This window comes from Tribolium madens, unplaced genomic scaffold (assembly GCF_015345945.1).
Source record: "Tribolium madens isolate multiple individuals breed KSU strain unplaced genomic scaffold, Tmad_KSU_1.1 Scaffold_1;HRSCAF=32;Tcas5.2_LG8, whole genome shotgun sequence".
NCBI classification, from domain to species: Eukaryota; Metazoa; Arthropoda; class Insecta; order Coleoptera; family Tenebrionidae; genus Tribolium; species Tribolium madens.
The window spans coordinates 4,591,265-4,611,996 of NW_025400984.1; the positions used below are offsets into that span (position 1 = coordinate 4,591,265).

The 20,732-nt window shown below is 30.7% G+C and overlaps 2 protein-coding genes across 5 annotated transcripts in view; one reads left to right on the forward strand and one right to left on the reverse strand.

Annotated features, from left to right (window-relative positions):
- LOC123004281 overlaps positions 1–6,156 on the forward strand; it is a 35,054-nt gene extending 28,898 nt beyond the window's left edge. For both annotated transcript variants that reach the window (XM_044397463.1, XM_044397464.1), the window contains exons 2-3: positions 3,176–3,301; positions 5,785–6,156. In XM_044397463.1, coding sequence (XP_044253398.1) covers positions 3,176–3,301; positions 5,785–5,994 — 336 coding nt within the window. In that variant the 3' untranslated portion in view covers positions 5,995–6,156. The remainder of the gene's footprint in view (positions 1–3,175; positions 3,302–5,784) is intronic.
- A 685-nt stretch (positions 6,157–6,841) lies between these two features.
- Positions 6,842–20,732, reverse strand: part of LOC123004276 — an 82,394-nt gene continuing 68,503 nt past the window's right edge. For all 3 annotated transcript variants that reach the window (XM_044397456.1, XM_044397457.1, XM_044397458.1), the window contains one exon: positions 6,842–7,451. In XM_044397456.1, coding sequence (XP_044253391.1) covers positions 7,218–7,451 — 234 coding nt within the window. In that variant the 3' untranslated portion in view covers positions 6,842–7,217. The remainder of the gene's footprint in view (positions 7,452–20,732) is intronic.

The window sequence follows — 20,732 nt, forward strand, 5'->3', positions numbered from 1 at the left end:
AGAAAATGCTAAAAGTTTTGAAAAAGAATTAGAGTTTAATGTCTGAAATAAAATTAAAAACCATTATTTTTGCTGTATTTTTTATTTCCTATAATATCATTACAATTTCAGTTATTTTCTTTTTAATAAAACATTTCAGTTTCGGGCGATAAAATTTTTACAGTGTTCAATGTACCTTGCCGTAATTCTGTTATTTTTATTGATCAGTTGGTGTTTTATTTGTTTTTTTACGACTTTTCGTCAATTGCAACATTTATTCTTTGCGAGTTAAAATCTTATTTGTTTAAACCCTCAATCAAAGTTTTTGGTAACGTGTTATATCTCGTATGTCACGCCACCATCTCTATTAAACTTTAAGAAGATTCATAATTAATTTGCAAATTACCATTTGAGACGGCCTTTTACAAACTTGATGGTAACGCCGGTCGCAAATATTTCGAATTTAATTTAAATTTTTGTAAATTTCCACCGCCGTATATAAAATTGAATTACAGCCAAATATTGGAGGTAGGAAATTGCAATTTTTGACAAATTGCTTCCTCTATTTAGGATTATGCAAAGACTAGTTGAATTTCTAGCGACTCTAACGAGATTATTCACAAGATTAAACATTGGTTGGGTTTTTTTTGCACTAAAATAAATATCATTTATTGTTTCTCTTTTTTGTTTTATTTGTTTTACGTTTGCGATTTATACTCCAGGGAAATTCAAAATTTTTGTCATAAATGAAAGTCGCTTATTTAAGGGCAGCTTTTGTTTTGTGATATTTGCACTGTTTAGACTTGGGATTTACTCAAGTTTAATGTGCAGAATACAAAATAAATTAAATGCTATCATTGTTACTTTGTTTATTCGTAGTTTTGCAAATAGATTCCTGTTAGTGCAAACAAAGAGTTTACAAATTATGTTATTTGAAACGGCGAGGCTTTCTAGTTTTAAATTAACACCAGGACTAACACAATGTCGCAATTTAGAGAAACATAAAGCCGACTTGGCACTAGGATTAATTTAATAGATTTGTTTAGTTTACATATTAAAATTCTTTGAGGTAGTTAACTATTTAATTAAAAATTTAAACCCAATTTGATGCTCTTTAATGTTTAAAAAATCTATAATTGGATTAAACTTGTCAATTACAAATGGTATTTACAATGGAACAATGAGTGTCACAGACGAATGAAAAATTACTGTGACCTGCCTCAAGGCAATAGAAATTGTGGATATTTCATTAACCAAATATTTGTAGTGGTTTTCGAAAATTTCAAACTATTGTCAAGCCTCTTTGATTGTTTATCCTGCACCTAAAATTATTAAAGCTTTAGAGCTTTAATTTTAATTGGGAAAATCCAGTGTAACCACGTTTGTAAATATTATCATCCCGTTTTTTGAAAATTTTACGAAAGTGTGACAGATCGGAATTTCACATTTCGTAAAAAACCTCTAGTAGGAAAGAAATGGAAAAGGTAAGAGTAATTCGAGAAAATTGGCGAGTAATTAAAGCTCCCGTGTGAAGTGTTGACACAATTCCGCGCTAAAGTGCAAATGATTAAAGTAATTACATTTCTAGTGTAGCGTTTTTACAAATTTTTACAAGTAATCAATCTTGAAACGAATTGTTTTTAATTGGCTAAATTTTAAACTGGAATTTCATCAATTCCTCAAGTGCTGTATTGATTGTTATTTAGGGGCAAAGCTATTAATTTGGCAGACTTGTTACAGAATAATTAATTTTCATTCATCAGTAATTCTAACGGATGGACTGGGACTTAAGGAGGGACTTAATAGAACAATTACTTCGTTTAAAATTCAAACGGAATCCCTAGTTGTGATACAATAATGATTTTTTTTATTGTTGCGATTTGAGCTTTTGTGGGACGAAACCTTTTAATTGTTGCTTTAAGGATCTAAATAAATAAAGTACTTAAATGTTCCTGTAAAGAAATCTGGAAAAATCTAAAACCATTTTGTCTCAAAGGGCTTGAGTTTTTCTAACTTCTGAAAGTAAAATTTTGTGTTAAATGATTGATTGTATTTTTCTGGGGCAAGAAATCTTAATTATGAACGATGATTTGTACTTAAACGAAAGCACCTTAATTTTCTCAGTACATAATAAAGAAAAAAGCTTTCCTTTATTCATAATTTAGACGTAATTTGTCTTAGCTAAACCAAACGTTGAAATTTTTCATTTTCATTCGCTGTTTAGATCCAGCAGTCGGCAAGTTTATCTCTTTTTTATGAAATTTTTGAAATGTCGACCACGTACGAACTTAATAAAACTTTTCTTCGGGCAAGTTATCCGCATCTTCCGCTCCATAAAAACGGTATACGTATGATAATAAACCCTCACGCCACAAAAGTCATGTTTGTGTAGAAAACCCCTATGATAGGGATCTCATCTGAAATGCACAAACGAGATTACAGCTGTGATAATCCCATCTTTTCGTTCTGTTGTGAAAGCTTAAAAGCTTCGCTAATCCCTTCTCGAGTCATCAGTTTACCTAATTAATATAGAATTCACGGCGTTTCTTGCACGTTAAATGAGATTTACTCAAGGATTTTTCGCTACTAGCCAGGTGGAAATTTAATTTAAAGAGAAGGCATTAATTTCTCTTTGCAACTTAAACGGAAAAATTATCGAAAATTTGCTTTCCCCCTTCATCAACACTCTCATTCGCATTTAATCTAATCACAGTGTTTTTGACGCGGTAATTGGCCTACTTAAGCCATTACTCTGCTTTTTCTTTCATAAAAAATCAACAGTTTGCTGTCTATTAACTCCATATCGATAAAAATTATTATTACAACGTTTACGGCCGAAGCTAAAAATCTCATAATCGTATTTTTCCACGGCTCTAATTGAGCTTTTAGATTTTTTTCTTTGACTTTTATTTTTCTAATAAAAATTCATATTTATTTCTACACAAACAGGGGATTTTTGCCTCAAAGTTGAACGTAAATATTGGCAGCTATCAAATAATTTGCCAAGTTAGGACTGACATTTTATCGATAAAGCTGTTCTAGGGTCATATATTGTTGTACAAAAGTACTCCAGAAGTTTTTATTATGTGTTACACAACTTGTATCAAATTTCAATTATTTTTTTTTCTGAGAAATTTGATAGTGGATTGAATTTTTTGATTATTTTCTCTCGCAAAGACAATTTTGTGTTTTTCAGGCTTTAACATATCAAGAAATGGCCGCACAGCTTCCTCACTGCTTAACCAAAACCTTGTTTATTTTCCTCATCGCTACTCTGGTGGTGGCAAATGCACGTCCGAACCACTTTGGGGATGCTTCTCAGGTGAGTTGGGCAATAAATTTTATTTATTGTCGTTTAAGACGACAGCGATGTGAATTGAGCTTTGAGTTCAGATCTTAGGGAATATTTCATAACAGAATTGTCGTTGCCATTTCAGTTTACCGTTGAAAATTGTGTTTGAAATTTGCCTAAATTGACGTGAATGGTGTCTGAAAACACAATATTACACTTGGAGTGCAGCGCCTGGATTGCGTGTATCAGTATGTTTGGGTTTAGGGACAACAAGTTTAGCGCTGAAAGATTTTTCAGTGTGGAGGCTTTTATCAAATTTTATACTCGACGTGAAGAACGATTGTTTTCCCTGCATCTGCGCAAAGTTTTAACTCAAATTTTTTTAATTTTGAAATAAAACAGCAGAAACGCGAAAGTTATAATCTGTTTTGCCCCCAAAACATCGCTTCGTAATTAAAGTAAAATTTTAATTAAGTTAAGGTGTTTTTTTCAAATAGAATACCACTTTGTCTAATTCTTAAATTGTTTACAGTTTTGTTTTTTTTTAATTAAGATTATTAAATTTAATTTTTTTAAGAAATATGTCGTTGATTGCAGTATCTTACAATAAATAAAAAATAAATAAAAAAATATGTATTTAAAACTGTAATAATTTTTTTCCATTGTTATGTTTTATTTTATTTATTATTTTTGTAATGGCTAAATACCGTTAAACTATTTTTTTTAATTAGCATTTTTATTTTAAGTCACGTTTCTTTTTCATGAAATGTAAAATAAAAAAAAAATTGCATAGAAAGAGGTGTTTTCTCAAGATTTATGGTGGGTATTTGTCATAAAATCGGCTTAAAACCACTTGAGGGTTGATACAAGTCTCAAAATTTTGGTTGATTCACCAGTTTTTGCTTCCTTTTACAAAAATGTAAAATGTAAAATAGGTACTCGTATTGTAAAGTTATGATAATGAAATTATACCAGGTGAATAAAAAGGATAGATCCAAACGTTTTTTGCTTAAACTATTTATTTTTTGGAAAAACTAATTGATGAATTATAAAGTACTATAAAAATATGATGTTACATCAAGAATAACATTTTTCGAAATTTTCTTTTGTTTTTGAATACTACAAATTTTTTAATTTTTTTACATGACAATCTACTACACTACTCCAAAAAAAGGAACAAAAGATTTTCTTAAATTTTTTGGTGAATTTTGAAAGGCTGTAACTCAACGAAAAATGGTCGTATCAACATTTTAAAAAAAGCGTTTTGAAGCTTTAAGTTTCTAGTTTTAAGATCTTTTGGCAAATATTTTTTCTGTGTGCGCGACAGTCAATTTATAGGCCGGATAGCATGTTTGTTTACCTTTAATATGCTTTTTTCATATTTTCTTTACGAAAAACATTTTTTGCTTTATCTGGAACGAGCAAATCTGTAATTAAAACTTCATTATTCTATTTCAGTAAAAAGAAAAGTTCGTTTTTCTCTTAATTTTGGACTTTGGAATAATTTTTCTCTGCTTTTCCTATCACATTGGCGGTTTTATTTTAAGTCCAAAATCAAGAGAAAAATTAACTTTCCTTTTCACTGGATCACAATAATGAAGTTTTAATTACAGATTTGCTCGTTTCAAGTGAAGCAAAAAATGTTATTTCTTTGCAGTTTTGGCGTAAAATCAAAGATAGATTTTTTTTTCTTCTTGTAAATTCAATCCGGGGACATACTGTATATTCATCCTGTATATTTTATTGGACTATTTTATGATTCCACCCAAAAGATATTCTAATTTCCATTTTTTAAACCTTATATTACCATATTTTACCAGATTGAGTTTACAAGTGGAAAAATATTGTCTTTGATTTTACGCTAAAACTTCAAAGAAATAACATTTTGTGCTGCCAATCTGTAATTAAAACTTTATTATTCTGATCTACTAAGAAGAAAAGTTAATTTTTGTCTGCTTCTTAAAGTCCATCATATTGGCGGTTTAATTTTTTTGACATCGATGTAAAGCACATTTAATTAATTAATTAGTTGAATAATAATTGTTTTTGTTAAAAATTACTTTGTTTTTTATCATAAAGCTGTTTTTTTTGAGATGCTGTTTATTAAAATAATGTTTTTTTACAAATATTTTTGTTATTTAACTTTTGTTTGTTAATGAACTTTTCTTTAAAGGATCAATATAATGAAGTTTTAATTTCAGATTTGCTCGTTTCAGGTAACGCAAGAAAAGTTTGTCCTTTGCAGTTTTACCGTAAAAATGTACATTTTTTACACCCAAAATCTACTCTTTCTTAATTTTCTATCGGCATTTGAATAGTTTATTTATTATTATTGAATTAAATTTAGTGTAATGCATGCATGCAAACTTGATTCATCTGGTGCAATTTTTTTTAGTGTTTGACTTTTGAAATATTCTTTTTCAGATTGTTTTAAGTTCTTCATAGTTTTTTATTTAATTTGAGTATTGGGTCCAGTTGTCTTTGCTTATTCGGCCTTGCCGTTGAAATTTCAGGTGGTTGCCGAGCAGGACGGCAACAACTTGTTGGATTCGGGCCTGAAACCGTGGCAGTTGGAGATGTTGTTGGCGCAGCGACTGTCTGAAATCTCTAGTCAAACAGGTGGCGATTTGGGTTGGGATAAAACCTTACGCTCGCCGGAAGCCAAACGTCAAAGTCGCTACCGCCAATGCTACTTCAACCCAATCAGCTGCTTCCGGAAATGAACAACTTGACATCACTTTCCACCTTTTTGCGTTTTTGGAAAATCTCGCTGTATTATGTAAAATAAAAATGATGGTATAAAAAGTGTTTTAAATGTTAAATTGCATATTTTTGATCTCGATTAACTTACATGACGTAGCTGGTAGATTGAATAAAGACGTTTAAAGAAATTTCACTTTTTTGGATTTTATTGCGTGGGTGGTTGCGTAAACTACGGATGGCCTTTTAAATGTCTCCAGGGGGCGACGAGACTCATTTCTTATTCCGATTGGTTGCTATATTTGATAATACGAAGCTCACAGATGCGACAGTTTAATGGAATTTTGGACATAATGCCAACTACGAGACACGTTTTTATTTTATTTCCACGATTATGTACAAATTTAAATAATTATTGACAGGTTTTAGTGCTGTTAAATTTATTTTATTTTTAATTCAATTTGGAAACAGTCTGCTAGTGACACGTAATAAAATATTAATTCTTCTGCACGATTTACGGCTTTGAAAACCACTAAGGGAACCTTCAACAAATACAAAGATCGTATCTAGCGTCTTGTTATACGTGTCACGTATTTATAACGTTTGTGATTTGCCATTTAAGCTCATATCTTACAACTTTACACCTCCTTTTATGATGTCTCAAACATACATCCCAGTTTTTAGCACCAAATAAAAATTCTTGTAGTCAGAATTTATTATCTTGAAAGAAAGTTGCAACGTTTTTTATAATTCTATTATTAATTACAAGTGATTACGGCAACATTTTCTGGAATAATTGCGACGAAAGTCTTGTCTCAATCAATTTGTTAGAGGAAATTAATTTCTTAGGTGGGGTGATTAAAAAACTCATTTCAGTTTAAATTCTTTATATAAAATAATTTTAACTTCAATCAATACAAGGTACATGAATTAACAAAATACTGTACAAAATATAGCTTAAGAAGAAGCAAATCTATCTTAATCGTAACATCTAACACTTATCTATACAATTTACAAAATTTTGCACCTCTTGAGCAATAATACACACAAATTCGTTGGATATCATATCAAAAATTTAGGAACTATTCTACGTAATAATTAAATGAGCAGTTAGTCAACAGGCACGTCTCGTTTTTTCCTTCAGGATTTCAGCTCGCGCGCTCTATTCTCTATGTCTTCTTTGTACTTTATCCCGGAACATTCTAAGTACAACAATAAAACGAAATAAATAATAGGCAGTGGACGATCATGACGCGCCACCGGAATCTGAAGTGTTTCCGGCGGTGTTTGACGGCTCCGGGGATCCGGTACTGTTGTGACAATGGGTACAGTGGAGACACACGCTGCAAGAGCCGACTTTTTTCGCCAAGAGAGAGCGCAGTTTCAGGGCCGGCCCCAGTTTCATGTTCATTGTTGTGGTGAGGTGCTCTTCAGTCAGGAGAGGCAGACCGGAGCCATCTATTCTCTGGTCGCGGAAGTTCTGAAACGAGAAAGAGAGTTAGGAGAGGTGGCGACAGGGGACGCACGATGTAACAAAACACGAAATCTTTTTTTGTAAGAAAAGTTAACACAAAACGAAGTAATGAAATGCTAACAATATGCTTACTTTGAGGAGAAAACCGCTATTTTGATTTTTGATTTTATTTACAGACTGTAAAAAGCGTTTTTACAGCTTGTAATGAAGCAGTTTTGTCGAATATGACAAATAAAAAACTAAACAAGAATTTTATAATAAATTCTGGTTGTAAGATTGCAGAAATTATTAATTCAATATAAGACCATTTTGCAAACGTATAAAATTAGGAATTTCTCAGATTTAAAATTCTTTTTTCTCACCTTTCTAGTAAAAAATGTTAAACTTAACTTCTTTAAAAATTATACAATTCAAATTTTATTATGTAAGAAATTTACAATTTTTATAAAACTTACTTTACCGAAATAAATTTTTATTTTTGATATAAACATCATCTGCTTCCTGAATTTACAAATCCACATTGCTTTCTACATTAAATTTTCGCACCAAAAATGGAGAGAAATTTTGCAATTTTGTATAAAAAGCTGTAGAAGTCATGGATGAGAAGAAAACGTTTATGGGTTTATTAAAACGAAGTAAAGAAGTTTTAATGATGGAATAAATAGAATAATGTGCTTACTTTTGTGGCGAAAACAGCTTTACATTTTATTTGCAGGCTGTAAAAGGCGTTTTTACAGCTCATGATAAAGCAGTTTTTGAGTAAAGTCCATTTAAAACAAATAATGATTGAATAAATGCATAAAACAAAACAAAGTTTTTACATTTGTAAACTATAGAAAATGAAATTAATAGTTATTTATGTGTCAAAGGAATAAACAACTATTTACTATTTTATTTGCGATGTTTTTCTAGAGCTTCTTTCCTCTCATAAGCCTAAATTAATAATAACATAAAAAATGATAAGTTTTTCAAATAATATCAAATAATTTGCTAAAATATTCAGTTTATTCAGTTGTAATTTTAAGAGTTAACATCGATATCAACTATCAAAGAGTTTGTTTGTGCCAAAAAAGATTCAAAATATTCAATTTATTAAACTTCAATTTCTTTTAAGAGTAAAAATTGGTATTTCAGTTATTTTATTCCCGAGAGAACAAAGTACCAGATTATTATCTTTTTTATCTTTATTCCCTGTTGGAAGGAAAGGCCATTAATAGTTTTTTCTGTAAACGTAAAGTTTACAAAGTTTTTCAATTGACATTTCTTATAATTTGACATAAATTGGACTTAGAAGCTCTAATAGGTACTGGATATAAAAATTAAAATTTCTTTTTTTTAATTCAGATTTTGAATGTCTAAATTTCAATTCTTTTAGAAACCAAATTGGAAAATCCGAATATACATACAGGGTGAATAAAAAGTATGGAACTAAACGTTTTTTGCTTAAACTATGCATTTTTTGAAAAACTAATTGATGTACCATAAAGTACTATAAAAATGTGATGTTTTATCAAGAATAAATTTTTTCAAATTTTTTTTTTGATTTCTACAAAAATTTTAATTTTTTAAATGGCAACCCACTTTTCCACACACACACTTTCTAATAAAGGTTATGATCTAAGGATTACAACTATCTACTTTATATTTAATTTTTTCAATAATTTTTTTACATAAATTGCGATTTTGACAAAAAAAATCGTATAGGTACCTAACTCAAAAACAAAACAGAATTTTGTTCTCAAAATACGATTACATTTTTATATTACTTTAATTTGTATTAATTATTATTTTCTAGAGGCAAAGCACTAAAAAAAACCGCTTGGTTCCATATTTTATATTCACCCTGTATATAATTTAGATTTATTTCGAGTACTAGAAAATTTTATCAAGAATTGAGTCAAGAATAAATTTTAAATTTTTTCGAAATGTTTTTTTTTTCTTTTTGAGTTTTGCAAAAATTTTTTTTTTAAATGGCAACCCACTACAAAACCCTTTTTTATAAAGGCTATAATCTAAGGATTACAGCTATCTACTTTATATTCTATTTTTATCAAAAAAATTTTCACATACCTAAGTTGCCATTTTGACAAAAAAACTCAAAAACAAAACGAAATTTTATTCTCAAAACACGGTAACAATATTTATAGCACTTTAATTTTTATTAAGATTATTCTTATTAATTTTATTTTAATTAAGGAAGCAAAAGATCTAAAAAAAACCGCTTGGGTCCATACTTTTTATTCACCCTGCACTACAATACTAAAATTGGCAATTATTCAAGTTGTTTTTTGACTTTAGCTTCAAAAAGCTTTTATTTGTAACACAAATGAATTCAAAATCTGCTGAACTGAAATTTTGACACTTTAGAGATTTTTGCCTTAAATTCTCCTTTTCAAAAATTCCCTAAACTACTCAGGATTTTTTATGGCGTGAAATCCACTTCAACAGTGTGCCACTGCGCTCGAATAAAACTTATATCCGGTTTAAAAATTTCGTTAACGGTCTTCTTCCATTGAAAAGAGCCACGATTCCCCCGAAAACATAGCCTTGGTCACGCCAGCACCCACCTCCAGTGCCAAAAAGATTAATTATCTCTTACTCGAACTCGAACCGAATTAAATTTCATTGTATATAAAAAAAATGGAAATAGTGCAGAAGTGGAACGGTTAGTGAACGGCGTGTGCTGGTCTAGTACAGATGCGTGCAAGCCAAACACGCGAACTATTAGTAGAAGGCCCGTGCCAGTGTTCGTGTTGTTCTCGGGCCACCGCACACATTTCTACACACTCTATACCACTTAACATCTAATCTTCTGCCCACTTTATGCTCTATCGTTGAATGTATCTACACTTTGGAGTTATTACAGGACCGTAGATTATATTCACGAATTGCTTCACAACACCTAATTGTGTTAAAAGTTGTTGCGTTTCATTATTTGATCATTTTTGCATGATCTCATTAGTCATTTTCAAACAGACACAAAAATCCACTCAGAGCTGACCCACGTGTTCTACATTATAAATCGTAATAACACCTGTTTGCTCGTGCGTGCCATTTATATATCGATATTTACTGTAGATTTTTTGCTTGGTTTACGGTTCTTTTGAGAGATTTCCTCCAATCAATCGTTAAATAATTGTTATAAAAGTCCCTTCACTTTTATAATTGTTTAAGCAAACACTAGACGCGTCCTCAACTGTCACCTCTAGCCGAACATTTGACAAATATTTGATTTGTCCTTTAAAAATGTAATTGGGTCTGATTTTGGTTCTTTCACCGTGGTTTTTTATTTTGACCCAATGAAACCAACCCACGACAAATTCCGATTCGCCAGAGATTGATTCGGTCAAAAATGAGTATAAACGCGGCGGCAGGTTTATGGGGTACTTAAAATCAACTATGAGATTATCAGATCTGTTTACGGTCGAAACATGTGCGATAATTTATGGGTCCGCATCTAGGGGTTTTGCGGAGGTTTACGATGCAGGGGAATTATCTAAAACGTGTTCATTATGTCGGCCAATTTGTACGCGATTAAGGCTTGAAATAGTTGTCAAGGAAGTTTAACACAAAAGAGACGGCAATAAATTATCGAGCTAATGAAGCCGGTCGCGCTTTTCATTGCTCTTTTCTTTTTTTTTATAATTAATTAAAAGAATATTGAAACGTTTTATTTACTGCAAGGAATTTATTTATGTTGGGTTGGTTGGTAGCAATGTGAGGCTTAGATAAAAAATTAAAATTAAACAAACCGGACCGGTCATGCTTAGACGTAAGAGAAAATTGCTTTGATTGCCTTGGGAATGTTAGTTAGCACAGGAAACAGCAGATGGCACTGAATAAAAAAATTGGTAGTGAAATATTCACCCAATTTCGATTTGTGAAACCGGAAATTAACAAATTCTAGATTTAGAACAAGTTTCTGATTCAAAAAACAAAATGATTTTTGCGAATTCTGTTACAAAATGTTGGACTCTAGCTCACACAATTTTGAAAAAATGCTAAAATCTTCCATATTCACTATGTTGATTTTTATTTTATGGTGAGAGTTACTGTTTCACAAATACATATTTCCACTGTTGTAAAAGCTTGATAATTTTTTAACATGCTCTTGATTCTAAAAAAAACCTTAAATTTTTATCATGCAAAATTTTTTTTTTCTGAAAGAACAAATTTCATTTATTATATTCGATAGGGAATAAAGTACCAGCTTACACTAGGCGACGTTTTTCAATTTTTTTTCTAACATTGTTAAAAATACTTGTATCCTATGTAATTTTGAGAAAATCTCCATCTCCAAAATTCTCCATCACGAAAGGTTTTTTATTATTTTTGTTTTCATATGTAAAGAGTGGTCTAAGTAATCACTCATATTCACGATATAGACTGAACTAAAAAATGTATTAAATCATTTCTAATTTTAAACTAGACAAAATGGAACACTAGATAATAAATTAAACACAAAAACAAAAAAATATTTTCAAGAATTTCAATTTTTTATGAGGAGTAAAGTTTTTCTTTTACAATCTCCCATCATTGTCAAATCCCATATCCCTTGAGACCTTTTTTCCATGGCACTAATATCTTAATGAAAACAATTTTGTTTTTCACTTACAGTCCTTCGAATCGGAAATGCACTTTTTAGAATTCTCCAATAGTTTTTAAATAAAATATTGAATAATTTTCATTTCTGTTATTGCAAGAAATCTGAGGAATACACTTTTAAATGAGTTTCATGCAGTTACATATTTTTTAAGTATTTAATTTTTGTATAAAAACTTCATTATGGATTTGAGGTCCTACGAAAATTCCTTCTGGGATTTTCGCATCACTTACTTTAGGGCAATTTTGTCTTATACATAAAGATCCATTTTCTCACTTGTTTAAACGGAAAATAAATTGATTTGCGATTACAAATCTTTTTGTAATCGCAAATCAGTAGTAAAGTATGAAATATAAATTTATTTCCCATAATAATGCCATAGGTTAACGTTTATTAAAAAAATATTAATTAAAAATGGGACGTGTTAGAGGTTTTTTATTTTTACCATTATAAGTCAAATGCCGTGTTAACAAAAATTATGCTTGTTAGAAAAATTATGTCATCTAGTGTCAAAAAACAGGGAATAGAGCGTCATTTTATTCTCTGTTGAGAGAAAAAACTTTGATAATGATAATTTACACTTTATACAAGGTATTCCGTTCTTCTTGTTTCAAAAAACAAGATAGAATATTCATTTCAGTTTTTAGACAAAAGTTTTCTATGAACATGTATCGAAAAATACTATATAAGAGAGCTTGAAAAGGATGCGTTTCTCAAGGTTTTTTTCCAATATTTCAGAAACCATTTGAGATAAAATTACAAAATTTTGTACAGCTAATAACCTTTTTACACCTATGAACTTAAAGATAAAATGTCGAAATTTTTAATCCTAAACTAGGGGGTATAAAGTAAAAAGTACCCTAACTATTTTGGCTATAGTTTCATCAACAAAATTCTAATTTGTTAGTTTTTCACAAAAAACGGTTTTTTTAAACGACAGTTTTAAAATGTATGTTACAGACCATAAACAACATAAAAAATAAAAATTAAATTCGTTTTACTCCATGTCCTCCAGTTTAGGAGGCCTCTGATTAAAAATTTAAACATTTGATCTTTGAATCAATTGTATCAAATTTTATAACTTTATTTATTCTGAAATATTGGAAAAAGCGCATTAAAAATTATCTATCTTAGAGGGTGTCAGTCCCTTACATCTTTTTTTAAAAGAAATCCCTAATTTTCAATTCGATAGATCTTATAATTGTCGAAATGATAACACCAAAATATTAAATGTTACGAGTACATAAAGTTTTTGAAAGAAAATCATCCAAAAATTGGAATAACATAAACAAAAAACAAATATACAATTTTAAATCAAGTTGAGAATTTTGTATATTTTAAAAAGAAAATTAACCTGTTCGAGCGAAATGTTCGACAGAAATTATCCAAACAAAATATTTTCAGTTTTAATAAATAAGATTATTCCATAATTTTGCCGCTCACAGGGTGTATCATAAATACGTGTGTTAATTTTAATACGTGAAAGAACTCACCAAGTAAAACAACTTTATTGTTTTTCCCCATAATTTTGTCTAAATGAGCCGTTCAATGTTAATAAATAATCACAACAATGCAGTTCTTTTAATGTAATTTCATTTCTATCACAATGAAAATATTTGAGAATTTTTAATTTGATACCCATACAGGGCCGTAACCAGGATTTTATTTCGGGGGGGTGGGGGGGTTTCTTGTTGGCCCATGAAAATGAAATGAAAGAAGGCGGATAAAAAATCAAAAATCTCTAAGTACACGTTTTTATTTTAAATTAAAATAAGAGATCCTAATTAAACATAAAAAAATTCAAATTAACTCATAAATATAAAATAAAATAAATTTTTAATACTTTTTATTGTTGCAAATTTAAACAGGAGATGAATATTCATTTTTAAAACAAAATTTTTTTATGAACATATATCGAAAAATGCTACGCAAGGGGTGCGTCTTTTAATAGTTTATTTTTCAATATTTCCGAAATCATTTTAGAAAAAAATTTCAAAATTTGCTACAGATGATAACTATTATACACCTAAACCGAGTACAAAAATAAAATGTAATTTTTTTTAATTAGGTGCTTCCTAAACTAGATGGGATTAGGGTAAAAATTTACTCTAACTATTTTGCCTGTGGTTTCTTGCCACTTTCAGCAACAAAATTTCATAGTTTTTCATAAAAAAAGTCTTTGTGTTTTTCCGATACAATTTACGGATTTTTTGTAAAAATCGGTTTAAAAATTTATGTTACAGACCATAAACAGCATAAAAATTAAAAATTAAATTTGTTTTACCGTTTAGGACGCCCCTGATTAAAAATTTTGTTATTTGGCATTTGTTTGGGTGTACATATAAAGGTACCAAATTTTATAATTTTATCTATTCTGAAATAATAGGAAAAACCCTTAAAAAAACGTACCTTTTTTAGGGGGTGTAGCTCCATTTCATAGCATTTTTCAAAACACTTTTATCTTAAAATTTAATATTCTATTAACTATTTAAATTTGTACCTAACAATAAAAATGAAACACTGTATAATTAACACATGAAAAATTAATTCACAAAAATTTAAAATCAACTCATTGAAATAACAAAAAAACTAAATTTTTAACACTTATAACAAAGTGCTCAGCATTTTGGGGGGGGGGGGGGTGTTTGAACCCCCTAAACGGCCCTGTACCCATAGGCGGGTAAACCTTTTAATATGTTATATTTTCCAAATTTTAAATCAAATTTCAAAGCTTTTATTGAAAAATTACAAATAGAAAAAATGTATGATTTATCGAGATGTGTTAAAATTAAGACACATATTTCTGATACACCCTGTATGTTTATAGGATACTTTTGCCATAGAATTGAATATTTTATCACCTGTTTAAATATGTAATAATAAAAACGAAACACCCCTGTATTTATTTGTATAAAAAGTTGTATAAAAATGTTCCATAAAACTCGATAATTTTCAAAACTAGTTTACGACCTAAGATTTTCAATTCAAACCAAATGGTTCGTAATAAAAAATTGTGAGAAACGTAATTAGGACACCCTATGATTTGCACTTTCGCCACCTAATATTTGATTGGATCCTGAAAGCGCTTCTTTGAAGCATCGTGTTGCGGTTCAAAAATGTAATGACGATAATGATAATATCTTTCAGAGCCCGCTTGAAATATTTATTGGCCCAATAATCCTCTTATTACTTTCGTGCTGAGTCACTCTGGCCATTGAGTCAAGTTCACACTAGACGAATCGGATTTTGTTTGGTAAAAAATGAGTTTAGTGTCGTGGCGTCGCATCGATGTCTCCAGGACCGTAATGAAGTCGTCCCTGGTGACCGGTAGCCGGGCAGGAATGCAGCGGCCGTGGTGCATGAGCCCGTTCACCGGTGGTCAATACAAGACAGGACAGGTTATTTAGCCGATCTGATCTGGTTCAGGCGGCGAGTGACCTCGCGAGTGCGGGGCGCGGCCCTGCCGAGTGGCTGCGGGTCACAGCCGCGCCCTGAACTCCCAATGCCCCCTCGATATCGCCGCTCCTTGATGTGTGTGTGTGTGTGTGTGTGTGTGCGACCTAGCAAGGGCGTTCTCTCCAACACGAATCCGGGACTCTCACTCCGGTTTATGACATTTCAAAGCGATTCAAGAAAAAAAAAACATCAACGGACAACCGGACGCAATTTATTTTATACGCATTATATATATGGCTGCCGATAGCTATACGAGTTTTTATCTCTACAGAGTTACAGAAGAAGGTCATTCACTTTGTATTGTGTATGACCACGCGTTATCGACTTTGAATGATTTATTTTCGAGTACGGATCTGGATTTTCAAAATGATTAACATAAGCTTAAGTTTACGATAAATCAATGTGTTTTCAACAGCAAAATCACGACGAGACGTACCACGGGTCAAAAAATTAATAAAATTAAACAAACAGCAAGTGATCGAGAGATGGGAAAGAACTGATGGCTATTAGATATTTTATTTATCGAGTGATTGCTATCGCGGAAATGGCAACACTAAATTGGGGAATTTAGGATTCGGAGGTGCGAGGTCTCAGGCCTTTTTATGGCACAGCAAAACCATGAAATGAATTTATAATCAAGTCAAAATTTGAAAATTTTTAATACAGGACCAGTTTTTGGTATGAAATTGACTTTTATTATTTTGAATTTTTAAGTTACAAATTAAAAGACTAATTTTATAAATTTGTTTCTACGATTACAAGTTGAAGTCAAAAAATGGAATTTACAAGTAAAAATTTATTCTGAAATTATACAAAACTTTAAATTTTCAGTTTTTAGTCCAAAATAAATTCAATTCAAAATGAATCAGAATTTTGGTTTCATAAAAAACTGTTTTTGAGTTCAAATACCACGATTCGATTTTCAAAACTAACCTGTTTTAAGAAATGCCGAAAATTAATAATTAGAATTTGATCTTAGATCTTAGAAACCATAAATCCTACAATGAAAAGATAAAATTTTTAGCGGAAAATTGGGATTTATTTTGTCAGTTTGAAATTTTTTGGAGTTCAGAATTTTAAATTTTACTAGACGCAGTTAGAGTTTTTTTTGTTTAAGATGAGGTTTTTTTAGATTTGAACGGCTTTCTTGGAAAATCTTTTTATAATTCATTTCATCACTTTTTCTAAATCAAGAATAAATAAATTCTCAATACAGGGTGCGCCAGAACTCGCGCCCCGGAGAAAAATTTCAAGTAAGATAAGAAACCAGGAACATGGAAAAAATGTTTAAAAAATTCTATCTGTCAAAAAATTTTGACATTTATTTTTTGACATTTGACATTTTATATCTATTTAATTATACTAATGATCTTGTATATGTTTCTTTACAATTATTTAGTAAAGGTACAAAAATTTTGCCAATAAAAGTTACAAATAACATTGAACAGAGTTACAATTTAGGATACAGCTTACTTATTTCCTCTTCTAATAGTCTTTAGCAAAAAAACTTGTAAAATTATTTTCCCAACAGGAATAAATAAAGTCAAAAAGCAAAATTTAAACTCTCATAACTTCAAAATTTTTCTAAATATTTTTTTTAACATTTTTTCCATGTTCCTGGTATCTTACCTTATATGGCATTTTTCTCTGGGGCGCGAGTTCTGGCATACCTGTATATTACACATCCAAATTCAGGCTTTTTTCAAAATTTACAAAATTTTGCGTTTAAAAATCGAAGTCAGAATTCCTATTTTTTAATCAATGCTCTTGTTTTTTTAATGTTTTTTGTTAAAGTCAAAAATTTTAACTTTCGATTCTTAAGTTGTAAAAAAACGAAATTTTTACAGTGAGGGACACGGAAAACTGGTCAGATGTGTCATTCAGTTGTCAAAATTTCTAAACTATATTTTAAGTACTCATAACCAAGCTTTTAATGTTTGGCATATTTGTCTTTTTGAGACTGACAAAGTCGGAGTTTTTGGGATCCCTAAAGTCACCGAGATTTATTAAAAATTGATACAGCTGGCATTTTGCAAAAATTGATGTATGTCAAAGTTAATTTGGCAGTTTTTTTAATATCAGTCATAATGACGGTAAAGGTGCATTTACATTGACATTTTTTGAAATGACAAGAAAAGTCTGCCCAGGATTCCGTGTTTAAAATTTAAGCTGTTTTTTATGGCAATTTAAAATATTATCACCAGAAACTCGTAACAATTTTTCAAAATTGATTTTGAACAAAAATTGATTTGTACGACTTTTTAATTTGGAATAAACCAAGAATTCTGTTTTTTAGTCGATACACCGGAAGTTTACATAAAAAATTTCAGTTTTTTAATCCTATTTTGTGCGTGTGTAAAATTATTACAAACATTCGTAAAAGTTTTGTCACAAGACATCAAAATTTCTAAAACCTTCAACAAAAAGATAAAATTTTAAGTCGAAAGCGGGGATTTGTGAGACAGAAACCAGGATTTGATTTGACCCTGAAATCACTTTTGGGGACCAACATTTTGAATTCAATTTTCAAATTCGATTTTTTTGTTGTATTTTTGGTAAAATCATTGCCTTGTCTCAAATGCAAAATATCAAATATTCATTGTTTCCGCCTGTCATCTTACTGTTTCAATTCAAAGACAAGTACTTCACTATTACACGATCGTTCCACATGCACATCAGCACATTTTTAGTCCTGTTAAAGACATTTTCCGACTCTTGTACCTTAATGCATGACTAGAGAATTCTTCTATCGTACTTTCACTACCAATTCCAACCTAAATTTTTGCATCACTCGACGGATTTTTATTACATACCTTCCATTCATTTAATTTTGTCTAATCGACAATAAAAGCATCAAGTTTAATTTAAAAAATCCTAAAAGCATTTAACGGAGTTGCATACAAATGGTCATTTTACCATATAATTTGGCGGTTAGATTGATGTCACCTACAAGGCTGTTCTTCTGCTTGATTAACCTTTCCATTATCGGAAAAATGCTATATGTCACGACCAAATACAGAAACGACACAATTAACGACAACTTTGCAAGATTGACGGATCCAGGCCAGGGCAAGCATTTTTTCTCCTTGTTAAATTATAACATAAAAGAAAAATTTACGATCGATGATAAAATCAAAATTGATGCTACATATGTAATCTGATACCGGCAGATAACTTTAATTAAAACTATTTTCATTAAGTTGGATTTTACCTCGTGCGTAAATTTTATTAGTAGCTAGCATCTGATATTACCTAACTGTATTGATACAGCTATAAAATTTATATAAATTAAACTGATTAATGCATTTTTTCAGGGGTAAATTAAAGGTTGTGCTCACGATTCGTTAACTTCGAATTAAGCCAATTAAGTATTATTTTGGGCCACTCTGTGTATCGCTGCAGGTGGGCGCAATTTTTGCATAGTTTCCACCCACGATCCACGATTGTTTCTCCCCATAATCAGGTTGGCCACACTGTATGGTCTGGATTAAAATAGCGTACGAGACCGTGACAATCCATGCCCATGTCCCATGATGGATAATTCCATCAAAATGGTCTCATCTGGGTCGGATTGCAACACGTTCGTGAAATTCCGACATTGTCGTGCCTTCGTATGATTAAAAAGCGCCGCCACAACCAGATAAATAAATTAATTAAGCTTAAACTTGTTTGTGTTTATAAGGACAAAATACCATTTTAATGCATTAACTACCGGACAAGTTCTTAATAAATAATCCGGTGAGCTATAAAGGCTCTTGGGTCACTTCCGGCATTGAGAGATATTATTATATTTGTAAAAATCGCTGCTCGCAGCTGCTTTAAATCAACATGTTGTGTGTCTTTAGGCCATTTTGTTTTTTTCCGGAAAGTGTCAGTGATAGAAGGAGGAAGAAAAAGTCAAGTCAAGTGTTACATGATTTTTTCGCCCAGTAGAGAGTAAATTGCAAGCACGAGCCTTTTACTTACTGTATTTTAATAGATTTATTTTCTGAGAGGTTCCTGAATCAACGAATCGTAAAATTGAAACAAGTACAAACATCTACAGGTGTTAGCTCGTTTAGCAAATAAGGAAAATCTTAATGGAGATCTAATTGAGAGCCAATATTGGCAAAACTGAAACTACAGTAACAATGGACTTTTGTGCTCTAATTGGTTAATTCATTGCACACAGAAAGCCGCTTGTTTCTGATAATAACCACGTTTTTGAGTCGATTTTCTTTATGTAAATTCAGTCTACCTGACATGAAGACCGGAGGTTCGCTTGGTTAAGAAAGCATTTCGAGCCGCGTGTCAGAGGTCGGTGGAGGTAGCCGGCACGTGCCCGGGGGCTCCTATAATAATACGGTGCTGTGGTCCCTCGAGGCTGCTATTGCGTGCAACCACCTTCTTAGAAGTACTTTTATAATTGCTTTCAATCCGGTCGTTGCTAATTCGTGTGGCTGGACAGACAGATGGTCGGGTTTTGGTTCATAATTCGGGGTTTTTTAATAAGAAAACCCAAGATTTGTGAACGAAATTGAGTTCAAAATGTAACAAAGTTTGAATGAATAAAATTTAGAATAAAATAGAGTAAGCGTGTTTTGCTTTTTCTCACCCAAAAGCTATTAGAATTCTAGAAAAATAATAATCTTCGGCTAGCTATGACTCGAAATTTAAAAGAAGAATAAAAAGAATTGTTACAATGAGTTTAAAAATTAGTTATTTAGACCCCAAATTTGATTTTGATCAATTACTTTGTAAAACATTCAAGACCTTCAATAGGGACGCGGTCTAAAGATTCGTTCAAATATTTTTCAAAGTTTTCTGCAGAAAAAATTTGCTTAGGTCCAGTTTGATAATCGAATTTAAAGGAGCATTAAATTAAATGTTGTTTAGATTGTGCTGATTACTCTACTGAACGGACTTGACAAAAATTTCACATTCTAAATCAAAGTCCCTTTAATTGTATTATGAAACTGGCTCTTATAATCTTAAAACTTTCAAGACTTTTATTGTCTTTCCAGTTCTCTTAAATATTAAGATCTTCATTATTTTGGCTTCAGAAAATAACAATTAATAAAAATTAAAATACTATAAAAATGTGATCCTGTTTTGAAAATGAAATTGTATTTTGGGTTTGAGTGATGCTACTTTTTTTAATGAAAATTGTTTTTGATAAAAATTAAATAAAATATAGTCAGTTGTAATCCTTTAGATCATAACTTTTGTAAAAAAAAAAGGTTTTATAG